The following is a 13023-nucleotide window of genomic DNA, read 5'->3' as shown; positions in this document are numbered from 1 at the left end:
AAGCACTTACCTTGACTACCAATTCCAACTCCACCAGCAAGCACAGGAGTAGCAGTCCAAAATACTGTAGTATATATTTTTCCCCAAGTTGTGAGCTCAGAGTATGTCCTTTTTCCTAGTGACAGGTTATTTAACATTCAAAATGTTCCCTTAAAGATAGGGCTAATACTGTATATTCTGATTGCTTCTTTTGAAGTTCCTTTCTTCATTGCCTAAACTGTTTGTTTGCTATTGCTACTTGATTGTTATATTCTGCATATGTGAACTGGCAGAGGTGGAACAATAAAACTGAAAAACAGAATAGTTTATCATAGCATGACTCTCAACCAGTGCGGCTGCTTAAAAAGCAAAAGCCCTTCATAACAAACCCACCCTGTTCTACTTAAATGCATATAAGAACCCAGGAATTAGGATTTCTGTAAGGGCCACCATTGATCTAACCATCACAATGTCTTTGTCTGCACCATCTTTCTGTAGGAGGAGAGACTGCAGAAATGCCTGGCATGTATCCACCTGGAGAGTATGACCTGGGTGGATTTGCAGTGGGTGCTGTGGAGCGAGGACAGATGCTACCCCAGCTAGACAGAATTACTGATGGGGATGTGGTCATTGGAATTGCTTCTTCTGGTGTTCACAGCAATGGATTTAGTCTCGTGAGAAAGATTGTTGAAAAATCATCTTTAGATTTTTCCTCTCCTTCAGTGGGTGGCTCTACCAACCAGACGTTAGGTAAGACCTGTGTATACAGCCTTCTTCCTCCTTTGAATTTTATTTTGAATAAAATAAACTGTGAATAAGGATTAATGTCTGGTTACCATAATCCCTTCATATTTTCTGATCTACTGATGGGAAAAGAGAACTATAGAAAAGTGCCAGAATAATTTTTAGCTCTTTCATTTTATATGTTTGTACAGAGGATTGTATATACAGAATAAAGGCAAAGGTTTCCCCTTTGACAAGGTTGTCAAGTGTCTGCTGTAGGGAACAGTGTTCATCTCCATTACTTAGCTGAGGAAGCCAGCCTTGTCAAAGACAGCTCTGTGATCATGTGGCCAGCATGACTGCACAGAACGCTGTTACCGTCCCACCAAAGTGGTACCTATTTATCTACTTGCACTTGTACATGCTTTTGAAATGCTAGGTTGGCAGAAGCTGGGACTAGTGACAGGAGCTCACTCCATGACATGACACTTGGGTCTTGAACTGCCAATCTGCTGACCTTGCTATTGTCTGGGTCAGCTTCTTAACCACTAAGCCACCACGTCCCATACATATACAGCATATCTCTCTCCAATATCTCAGATACCTGACTTTCTCTTTTCCACCTTTTAAATGTGTATGTTTGCAAATGGAAAACATGTACATAGACCTCTATGAACCCCAGAACTACAGTTATGCCAGGCTTCAATTTTTATGTAAGCTTATAGGTGTGGTCCCCCCCACCCCCAACCTGATTCCCAGTCATTGATTGTGGACATTGAAGTAGGCTGGGAAAACCACAAAACATTAGGAGCAGGACCAACCTCCTTCATCCCTGTTGTATGCATAGAGGGCCTCAGCAACAGCTGTCTTAGGTTTTCTCACTCTCTTTGTATCTGTATATTTCTGTGTTGTAACTGTTTATGACTTATGTTCACAGGAGAGCAACTACTTACACCTACTAAAATATATAGCAAAGTTCTTCTGCCAGTTCTTCGGTCAGGTCATGTGAAGGCATTTGCCCATATCACTGGTGGAGGGCTCCTGGAGAATATTCCGCGTGTACTCCCAGCATCCTTAAGAGTGATTTTAGGTAAGAATGTTTTAACATTGGGGAACACCTAGCCAACACCTACATTACATTTTCCTGTTTTACTTTCTTTAACATTGTTATTTTCCTGTTTACTTAAATTATTTTATCTTAATACATACGTATTTATGGTTCGTTTAAAGATGACTTTGAAAATGCAGTATTTTACTTTCTTCATTACTTAAGTTTTCATACCCATTCTGTATGAATCAAGATATACAAGATTGATGACGATGAATTATGACAAATAGCTTGTTTGTAACTTTTAATTTACATCCAATAAAAAAAATAGTTACTAAAAAAAAAGAAAAGTGGTTCCAAAATGGGATACATTTGAAAAGAGAATACTTCAGATAAGAGCACAGTACTTTTGTGGGCATAATATTTGACTACTTATTTGGTAATTATTACATTTTAACTCTTGCTATTTTCAGATGCCTTAAATTGGAAGATACCCAAGATCTTTTCCTGGCTTCAAGAAGAGGGAAATCTTTCAGAAGAGGAAATGGCTCGAACTTTTAATTGTGGGATTGGTGCAGTCCTGGTGGTGCAGAAGGAATTGGCTGGAGATGTTCTGAAGGAGGTCCAGAGACACGAAGAGGCATGGGTGATTGGGAAAGTTGTTCAGCATCAAAGAGGTAACTGCTTACCTTTGTGGATTTTCTTTTTTTGTGGTGTCATGGTAATGCCATAACAATGTTGTGGGGACACATCTGAATTCTTTAGATGACTAATATGGCTGGTAGATAAGTACAGGAGGGCAGTAGATCTCATTATTTCAACCTTGGGCATGTAATATAGTCATCAGAATTATCTTTTAATTTAAAAGGATAAAAACATAAGAGGACCCTGTTAGAGTAAACTAAAAACCACCTCATCCAGTGTTCTGCTTACACAGTGGTCAACTAGTTGCCTTTGGGAACCTCAGAAGCAGGGTGTGAGCATAGTATTATTCTTCTGCTTATATTTCCCAGCACCTGGTATACTGGGGCATACTACCTCTGATACTGGAGGTAATATAAAGCTAGAAGTATAACTATGGGGGTGGAGAATGAGAACATCATACTACCCCAATAAGAATTCTGTCCGTTGCCCCAAATTCTTCAGTCCACACATTTCCGGAGTTGCGGTAACTTAAAACTTCAGATGACAATTTAGAAAAAGACTGTAGGCATGCAAACAAAAGGACTGGGCAAAGATACCAAGGGGCTGCGGACACAGTAAATATATGAATTCTAGATGTGAATGATTTTCCAATGTCTCACTCCTTGCAATGCTTGAAATTTAGAGACTAAAGGGAAATTAAATGAGGGGGAAGAACTGTTATTTCAATGAATAATGCCCTCATTTTGCCCCCTTCCACAACTGTGGCCCTGTCCATCATGTAATAATACCTGGTGAAAGCCTAATCCTCCATGAATTTGTCTAATTCCTTTAAAAAGTCGTCCAAATTGGTGGCCAGTTAAATTCTAGAATTCAGTTATGGCCAGTGTGAAGAAGTTCTTCTTTTTATCTGCCCTGGATCTCATAGCATTCAGTTTCAGTGGATGATGCCATATCCAGTGTTACAAGAGACAGAAAGAACTTCCTATGTACTTTTCATATCACTGTCGTGTCTCCCTTTTCTTGCCTCTGGTCTGAGCTAAAATGTACCAAGCCGTGTAACTTTTCCTCATAAGCGATAAGGAGCCTCTTGATCATTCATGTTTGCATTTTAGATGCTTATTTAAGGCACATGGAAATACCACCAGTTTATTTATTGTACATTGTATTCTAAGCTATTATTTCAATATTGTTTCTTACAATTAATCTTTCTCTTTTGAATTGAAGTGTCTGCCCATGTTGAAGTCAACAACTTGCTTCAAGCCTTACACGCTAATAGGCTGCAGTTCATGGACCGCCAGCCAAGCAAAACCCAGCCAAGCAAAACAAGGGTGGCTGTCCTTATCTCTGGTACAGGTGAGACTTGTGTACTATCTATTGCAAGAAAGGAAGCTCTGGCATCTTTAAGGCACTGATTATGGCCTTCTCACAGACAGACTTCAAGGTAGATTGATCAAACCATTCAGGAAAGGCATTTTTGCGTTCTGTATTTTTCAGATAATTGTGATTATACATATAAGCAAGGGTAGACAAAACTCTTCTTTATTGCATGTACATTTATTTGCCTTACCTCGTTTCATAAATAATCTAATGACCAGTCAGCTCTGCCTAAAAACAGAATGCAAAGTTTAAACTTTTTCTGGCCAAAAAACCAAAGACAACATCTTGTCTAGTTAAAATTTTATGAGTCAGTAGTTTGTGAGGGAGGCAGGGGAGATGTGACATTTTCATAATCTTATTTGAGAAAAAAAGTAGCATAATATATCAGAATTGTTTATTGTTTTTGTTGTTTTTTTGCCAGCAGAGGTTTTTTGAATAATCGTTGTGAAATTTGCTTTGACATTTGAAGTACACAATCCAAACTGCAAGGTTTTTAAGAAAACATACTTTAGAATAATGTAGTATGAAGGTGGAGGGAGGAGAATCCTTTGAAATCACTGCTGGGTTTGGAAATGTGCATTAAAAAAAAATTCTGTTAAATGTAACTGGAAAAAAAATAATTTGATTAAATATTTTGAATGTGTTGCTAAAGTTTCTTTTACCACTAAGTTGAAAAATGAATAGATTGTTGATGTAAGACTAGAGAAATCATACAAAAAATGTGTCAAATTGAAATGAAATTGGAACCTGAGCTGTTTTTGCTGAATATGGTAGACAACAAAGAAATTAGACAAAATCTAAAACCTATTTTGTACTTGATAACAACAGCAAGGATGTCATTAGCAAAGGTGTGGAAACACTCAGTTCCTACGATAGATACTTGGCTAAATAAATCTTTGGAAATAGTAGAAATGGACAGGATTACAGTGGCCTTAAAAGAAAAAAATGAAGAGTCATAAGAAATATGGGACCCATTGTTAAAGTTCTGCAAAGACAAATGGTTAATATAAACACAATTTTAAGTGTAATTTCAATTTATAATATTTTATTTTCCGTATAAAGTAGTAAATAGAATAATATAGTAGTTTGGCTATGGTATAATGAAGAAAACCTTGTAGAAAGGAGCAATCTCTAGTTTGGTATTTAAGAGGAGAAAAATAGACACACAAACAGTGTGTGATGAAGGATTGTAGTTACAAAGTGACTTTGATCAAGAGAGGAATATTTTTGATTAGCTGTTAAGAAGTATTTGCGGGAATCAGTCAAGGGGGAGGGGGGAATTATAGCTGTATTTATGTTACAAGATTATAGAAAAGCAACGTTTGATGGGTGTATATATTGTAAACTTTAATAAAGATTATTTTAAAAAGAAAAAGAAAAATGAGTAGATTGTGTTCCTGTTCCATCTACCTCATGAAATTACTTTATTGTTAAGAAAAAAAATTATGGGATTACATGTAATTTTTATTTATTTTTTTGAGGATGTAATTTTATAATTTAAAAGAAAGCATGTATTGCACTGGAAGGGTATACTTATGAAGATCATTGCTTTTTGGGAGGAGAATAGATTGGATCTGATAATAAAGTTATTATAAAGATACTTGTGGAGTAAAGGTGTTACTTTGTAATTGCAAGACGCTTTTGGGACATTGAAGTACATGTATATAGATGTCATTATTTTGGAATCTGCAGGTACAAATCTGGAAGCTCTCATAACCAGCGCAATGCAGCCAACTAGTTATGCACAAATAGTCCTTGTTGTTTCTAACAAAGCTGGTGTAGAAGGGCTAAAAAGAGCAGAAAGAGCTGGTATTCCTACGAAGGTGAGTATATGTTCAGCAAATTACCGTTTTGTGTGAAATAAACAAGCAGTTACACAGGGTTATTATTCTCATGTATGTATTGTAATAAGAAAACATACAATTCTAAACTTGAGGCTTATTTTGTGTGTTTATTTTCTGCATGATGTGTCAATTGTATTCTTCAACTGAGCTCCAATGAGACATCATACTAAACCATTATTTAAGAAGCGTATTATGCATTGGCATGATGTTTGAATTGGCAGGTGACAGTTTGAGATCAGCCAATAAACCAAAATAAGAAACTGTGTTAAAGCAAAGTTGTAAGATTTATTTTGGCCTGATATCTTAATTAGAACAACCATTGCATCACATCTGGAATCATCTGCACCATACAAACAGAACGGAAGAATGGGCAGAAAACGCAATCATTTCCCTGGTACTAAGCCAGTATCTGTGGGGATTATGGAAACTGTAGCCCAACATATCTGGAGGGCACCCATTTGGGGAAGTGTAAAATGAATGAACCCCATATTCATACTAGTCTTCTACCTTGCTTCTGGTGTCTTAGGTAATTGACCACAAACAGTACAGTAGTCGTACAGAGTTTGACAGTGCTGTTGATAAAGTCCTTGAAGAGTACTCAGTTCAACTGATTTGTCTCGCAGGATTTATGCGGATCTTATCTGGTCCTTTTGTCAGAAAGTGGGATGGTAAGTACATTTGAGTATACTGGACACAAACTAGAAGTGTTGACGTAATTAAGCATTGAGTTTAGCATATGGAGTGGTTTAGTTGTGGAATCACTGGGGCGAAGCCGGGTGATGGTTTTGTTGAACTCTGTAGGGTTATTCATCAGTTTCCCAGTGGCAATCTAAACACATTTCTTGTTCCAATTTGTTCAACCCCAACTTCCACCATCAATCACATTTTTTATCAGAAAAAAATTGTTTAAAAATAAAATAAGTCAATTTGGCTGGGGCATATTGCTTTAAGAAGGGACATGAAGGGACGAGGTAATTGTCTCCCTCCTTTGCTGGCTTCTTCTTGCCTCTCCCTGCCCACCTTATTTACCATTACAGTATCCTGGCAGAAATGATGTATTCCATATCCTAGTGTTTTTATCTACAAAGAAATGAAATTAATCTGTAACTCTATTCACTGTCTCTCTTGTCTATCTGCTAGGTAATATTACCAGCCTCAAGTGAAGGGGGAGGGTCTGTATGGTGGGACTGAGGGGGTAAGAATATAGTGCTAGTGTGTATTAGTGCAATGATAGCATGATACGTATTCCAGCTCTGTGGGTGTCTTCCTCCTTGGCTAGTCTTTCTTCATTTAATGGTAGGAAGAGTCAGCTCTGGCTATAAAATCTGTATGCTCCAGATTCCAGTGGTTTTGAGGATGGGATGGGATGCAAACAGGTAAGCAAGGGATTGGTGGTATGATGCTTTAGCACTCTGACAGTGCAGCATGTATTCACCTCTGTCACATTTGAAATCAGAATGGGGAAAGTGTGGGCCACATGCAGCTACTGGATCACAGGTTTCCAGTCCCCAAAACTGTGCCCCCCCCAATTTTCCTGAACCTTCCCCCATCTAGTATTGCATGTTATGGGTTGAGTTCAGATTTAATCATGATCAATGTAAGTTGTATTGATATCAGTGAGTGTACTAACTGTGACTTAGTCTGGCTCCAATGTCTGTTTTGCTGTCTCAACTGTTGTTTTCAGCTTAGTAAAATGAAGGACCAGATGACAGCTATAAACTATGTCATCTGTTTTTCTTCCTTCCTAGGAAAAATATTGAACATCCATCCATCGTTGCTACCTTCATTTAAGGGATCCAATGCTCACAGGCTAGTGCTGGAGGCTGGCGTCCGAGTCACTGGGTGTACTGTGCACTTTGTTGCTGTATGTTCTCCTTTCTATCGCTCTGCTAATAATAGAGGTGATGGTCAGGTTGCTTATTGGCCATCAATAAATGTAGAGAGAACAGCATACCAATATCATTATCATCTGGTCAGTGATTTCAGCATATGGTGCCCTAGCTGGAAAGCCACTGCTCCTCAAACACACTTCAATATCACCTGAAGGCAATCACATCTCACCACCCTGCAAGGTTATGTCAGAGATATTGTTGGTCTACCCAGTTCCTATCAGTTGTACTCTCAAAGAGCAAATGGTAGAGGATGGTTTGTGTCAGCAAAGGGCAAATTCTAGGCCCCAAGGCTTTTTTTTACAGTCGCTGATTCCCTCACCCACCTCCCTCAACCCAGACCTTTTTTGAATAAAAAATAAGGGTGAATTGCTTCTCAAATGGAGGCAATTCACCTTCTTAAAGGGTTGAAGGCTCCCTGTACTGTTCAGTGTTTTAAAATACCTATTTCCCAAAATCAGAAGTGGATTTCCAGGTGATTCTGGGTTCTTTGTTTTAGATTTGGGGTTTTGACAATGAGTAAGGCCCATGGAGGATTGCAAGGGCAGGAAAATTGGCCCTGGCCCTCTCAAATTGACCCAATTGTGTTTTCTGTTAGATTTTCTTGGCTGCCACTAGCAAGAACCAAACCCAAGGTAGCTTGGGAAACATAATGCTACATGTAGAGAAAACAATTTGAAGTACTTTACTTCCTTGACGGTGTAAAAACAGTACATTTATCTGAAATGTATTATTTTGTCTGCTTTTCATAGACAGGTAGACTTTACCGTTTTCTTTGGCGATCTGCTACAAAGCCAACTAAATTGCTTAGCTGTCAGACCAGGTGATTCTGTTTTCTGTTTGAAATTATGTCATCCATCTCAATATATCTAGTTCTGTTGCAGATTAAGTTTATTTATTTGATTGTTTGTTTGTTTTTTAAAGTATGAATGCATGACAGGAACCTGTGAAACCAAACAAATGCCATGCTATATTACTCAGTCTTTACTGTGTCTCTGTCTTGGCTTTTTCATTGCAGGAGGAAGTTGATGCTGGAGCCATCATTTTTCAAGAGCCAGTTCCAGTGAAGACTGGAGACACAGAGAAGACTTTGTCAGAAAGAGTGAAAGAGGCAGAGCACAGAGCCTTCCCTGCAGCTATGCAGCTGGTGGCTAGTGGAGCAGTGAAGTTAGAAGATGGAAAGCTCAGCTGGAATGTCAAAAAACATAACTGAAGTGAACAACAACTATGACGGTATATTTTTGAAAAGTACCTAGAAGAGAGTGACTTGTAACAAAAGAGTATCTGTAACACATTACTTTGAAGCTCTGTTTTGCATCATAACATAGGGCTGTAGAATTTTAATGTATCTTCATTACATCAAGATGAGATTGCTGAACTGGGAAGGGAACAAACTTGCTATCTTTAATGTTCAGCCACTTGGCTACAGTCTAGCTGCTAAAAATGGAGGGGGCACAGCCAAGCCATTTGATTGATCCATGCAACTTCAATCACAGTATCATGAGGTCTTACTATGGTGCATTGAAATATCTGAAACTTTCAGGGGAGACTATGCTGCCCATAGAGCTTACCATCTTATGATCACAATACATGTAATACGATTCTGCTTTATAAGTTCAGACTGCATGGTATTTTAATCAGGTCTAATAATCAGTGCCCTCACAAACAGGAATTACAGCTAGGATTGGTATCACATCTTAAAAGCATTAATGGCCACAGTGTTATTAAGCATTTTAATAGCACATCTCAACAGTGATCTTTTTCTTTCTAAATACCAAGGTAATTTAGAATCAAATCCATTAACTTTCTTTGTTATAGCAGTGGTGCCAAATGTTCTTGAAAGTACTAAACACTTGAAAGAAACACAGCAATATCACTGAATACCAGAGCTATACTTAGTTAATTACCTACATCAGATGTTGTTCTCCCTTTTTTCTCAATATACTATACTGTGAAACATAGTTGAATAGTCTATTAAAACTTAGCTTGTTATATCATACAGGCATGTGAAAACATTATTTGGGATGTTTTATCATGTCTAGGAAACACAGTGGGAACAGACTGAAATTACATAACTCCTGTTTGAAAGCAGAAGCGGGAATAAGATGTTTATATATTATGCTACATATTATGAAAAAGAATTTCATGATTTTCTATAAAGAGAATAAGTATGTTATTGCCCTGCACCATGTTTTTGTTATCCTCTTGAGAAATAATCAGTGTTCAAATAGCAAGCATCCACAGGAGTTGGACTTGAGCCCCAATACTGTTACATTCCTGTTACCCATTCTGTACTGAAATGCTCTGTAATTGCAAACTGCATTCTAATAAAAATAATTAATACAAGGAATTATATTTTTAAAGAAATGAATTAAATGAATCTAAACACATTTCTTGTTCCAATTTGTTCAACCCCAACTTCCACCATCACCTTAGGGAGCTGGGTATGTTTAGCCTGGAGAATAGAAGGTTAAGAGGTGATATGATATAGCCCTGTTTAAATATTTGAAGGGATGTCCTATTGAGGAGGGAGCAAGCTTGTTTTCTGCTGCTCCAGGAACTAGAACGCGGAACAATGGATGCAAACTGCAGGAAAAGAGATTCTACCTCAACATTAGGAGGAACTTCCTGACAGTAACGGCTGTGGTCCCTTCCAACTCTATGATTCTATCTATGATTCTATGATTTTACATGCTTTCAAATTGTTAGGCAGATGCTGGGACTAGTGACGGGAGCTCACCCCATCATGTGGCATCTGGGCTTTGAACTGCCAACCATACGACCTTACGACTGTCAGAATTGGCATCTTAACCACTAAGCCACTGCATCCCTTAGTTGTGATTATAGCTAGACATAGAACAGGTGATCCCAGAGGAAGCATTTGGTCACATAGTACAAGCAAGGCAGAGAATTACAGCCTCCACAATTACCAGAAAGAAAGAAAAGAAAGAGATATACATATAAGTTAAAATACAGTAATAATGCTTGAGCATTGGTGTGAAATCAGTTGTGGGCCATATTAATCTAAACCCAGTCAGTCACAACTAAAATAGACCCACCAAATTAATGAGAACTTGGTAAGTCAACCTTTGTGTAAGTTCTATCAATTCAACAGGTCTACTCTGGTTGGAAACAGCAATTGGTTTTAGATCATAGTGCTCCTGAACCACACTTTCATCACCATGAGGAGCCAACAATGATCTTAATGCATCCATTATAGCAAAGGAAACTGAATGGCTTTGATTGCACATGAAAAGCACTACATTCTGGTGCTTGAACAAAAGGAGACTGAAGGATTGAAACCAGATACTAAGAAGGTTAGCTTTTGTAATTGTCAAAAGTACTGTTGATGGCTGTATTTAACTGTCATGGATGATTTTAAGACTAGGAATGTCCTGGCTTTCCTTTTGATGAATCAATTTCTGACTTTCTTGGGTTCAATAGGTTTTACGGTCCATTGCCAGCCGCACCATTCCGCTAGCAACCAGCTGCAGCGCAATGGGAAATGCTCTGCTTTCTGCTTCTTTGACTTTTTCCAGCAAAGTCTCCTGTGTGTCTTCTGCCATCACATAGGCAGGCTCTCGTAAAATTACTGCTTCGAGGCTAGTATCCTCCTGAGGGAGACAAGGAAAGACTGAGTGGTTGAAAATCCATCAAGAAATCCCAGGCAATGAAAAAAGTCCTCCCTTTTTACACAACAGAATTAAAGCACCATGATACCATTTTTAATTGCTATGGCTCCATGAACAGGCTTCTGGCCATCAGAACTAGAAAGTAGGAAGAATCTGAAGATAGCTGCTTCACACCAGGACATGATGGGGTCACCCATATTACACAGTCCCAGTCTCTATAAAAATATCTGCCAAGGTCTGACATTTTTTTACTTATAAAATTCATTATTCTAAATAACATCTAGGTAAAGCATGCTGTATCTAATCAGAGTAATAATTACCTGTTGTTACTCATAGCACCAAAAATATGGGGGTTTTTTAATACATAGGGGAAAAATACTTACAAGTACAAAATACACTGTGCAGCCAGCAGTTTTGTCTGTAGATGAATATGCCAGCTTGTGGGCATTTCCTCCTCTGGTTAAATGTGAAAGTGAGGGATACGTGCCCAAAATTTTCCCTATAATTAATAAAATCCTTATTCAGAATTATTACAGAGCATAGGCATTCAAGAAACAAATTTTGGTCCAACATGCAGATTACTAAAAGGAAACCACTGCTTTGGATATTCTGAATTCAACTTGCTAATTCATATAAACCTTACTGACCTGTAGAAGGCACTGCCTCATAGTTACTGAATACTCAGCATTAGCAGCCATAATCCCTTCTAAGTGGAAATGGAGAAAGAACTCACTGAATCCAAATCCCAAAGCAGACTCACCCGATCCACCCTTTCAGGACCAAAATGCAGGTCAGAATATACTCCTGCTTGGGAAAAATTACTTATTGGGACTAAAATTCCCAGAATCCTTTAGCCATGCTTCTTGTTCCTGCTGTTTCTGCTTTAGAAAACTAGTGTCAGTGAGGTGCTTATCACACAATGATGTTATACTGTTATAATGGTGGATTGATCCCACCTTTGCTTCAGTCTTATCACAAGATGTTGTGGCTCCTGGTGTTGTTTTACTGTAGAGTTATTAGTAATTAAATTTTTTTCTTCATGCTGGAAATAATCTGTTAATGAACCCTTTCCTGTTGTGGTTAAGTAACCAGTTTGAGAGCAAATGTCTCATTCCAGTTCACTGAGAAGTATTGAATAGTAGGTGTGGTGTTGATGTGGTCTGGTTGTCCCTCCCTTGGGGATTCCCAAAGAAATCTCTGGCTGGAAAGCCTCAGACTACTTCCTTTGTTTGGAAGTGGGGGACAACACTTCCCAAGAGAACAGCTGCATTTTCTTATCTATTTTCTATTCTCTACAGTCTTGAAACCCTTTTTTATTTTTTATTTTTGTTTGGTAATTATTTTATGTAAATGGTTTGCTGTTGTAGTGCAATAAGCATACAATGCTGTCCTGTTAACCTTTGAAAGTTACTATTCAGGTATCTTTACTGCACTGAGTGTTTTCCAAAGATCTCTCTGCTTTCCTGATGTACCATGAGCCACACTGTTACTGCCTCAGTGATATATATAATTATTGTTAACATTTAGAGTTTTTTCAGGTTGTAATGTAATGGTACTGTGACACCATGCCATAACTGAGTTATTCTAGCTTAAGTTTAAAAAAAGTTAAAGGGAAACCAATAATGACATAGGAGGCAGAACAAACAGGGTTGAACAAATGGCATTGTTGATATTGAGGAATTTACAGCGTGGAAAAGAAAACAGTGGAAGTTACGCTATTAAAGCATAAGTGTGTTGAAGGTACATTAGAGGTGATGAGTATTATGTATTTCAGTGCATTATTCAATTCAGCTGTCCCACAAATGTTGGTGAACCAGTTGTTGAACAGGACAACCCAAAACAACTGACTAGTGTGATAAGCATCTCAATTCCACGAGATGCTCCAA

General features: G+C 38.1%; 2 protein-coding genes across 3 annotated transcripts in view; one reads left to right on the top strand and one right to left on the bottom strand.

Annotated features, from left to right (window-relative positions):
* LOC121925252 (trifunctional purine biosynthetic protein adenosine-3-like) overlaps positions 1–9895 on the top strand; it is a 38259-nt gene extending 28364 nt beyond the window's left edge. The window contains exons 16-23 of one of the 2 annotated variants that reach the window (XM_042457148.1): positions 478–729; positions 1640–1792; positions 2224–2427; positions 3620–3748; positions 5465–5595; positions 6143–6284; positions 7365–7480; positions 8524–9895. In XM_042457148.1, coding sequence (XP_042313082.1) covers positions 478–729; positions 1640–1792; positions 2224–2427; positions 3620–3748; positions 5465–5595; positions 6143–6284; positions 7365–7480; positions 8524–8718 — 1322 coding nt within the window. In that variant the 3' untranslated portion in view covers positions 8719–9895. Of the gene's footprint in view, positions 1–477; positions 730–1639; positions 1793–2223; positions 2428–3619; positions 3749–5464; positions 5596–6142; positions 6285–7364; positions 7518–8523 lie in introns of both variants that reach the window. The other variant, XM_042457149.1, reaches the window with a different exon arrangement.
* Positions 9896–10229: 334 nt separating this feature from the next.
* The window catches only part of LOC121926976 (trifunctional purine biosynthetic protein adenosine-3-like), a 32009-nt gene continuing 29215 nt past the window's right edge, over positions 10230–13023 (bottom strand). The window contains exons 20-21 of the mRNA XM_042460413.1: positions 11521–11636; positions 10230–11119 (exon numbers count right to left, since the gene is read on the bottom strand). Coding sequence (XP_042316347.1) covers positions 10943–11119; positions 11521–11636 — 293 coding nt within the window. The 3' untranslated portion in view covers positions 10230–10942. The remainder of the gene's footprint in view (positions 11120–11520; positions 11637–13023) is intronic.

The sequence above is a fragment of the Sceloporus undulatus genome, chromosome 3, assembly GCF_019175285.1.
Source record: "Sceloporus undulatus isolate JIND9_A2432 ecotype Alabama chromosome 3, SceUnd_v1.1, whole genome shotgun sequence".
Taxonomy (NCBI): Eukaryota; Metazoa; Chordata; class Lepidosauria; order Squamata; family Phrynosomatidae; genus Sceloporus; species Sceloporus undulatus.
Note: the sequence above shows the minus strand (reverse complement) of the source record. Positions and strands in the feature narration are given on the sequence as shown.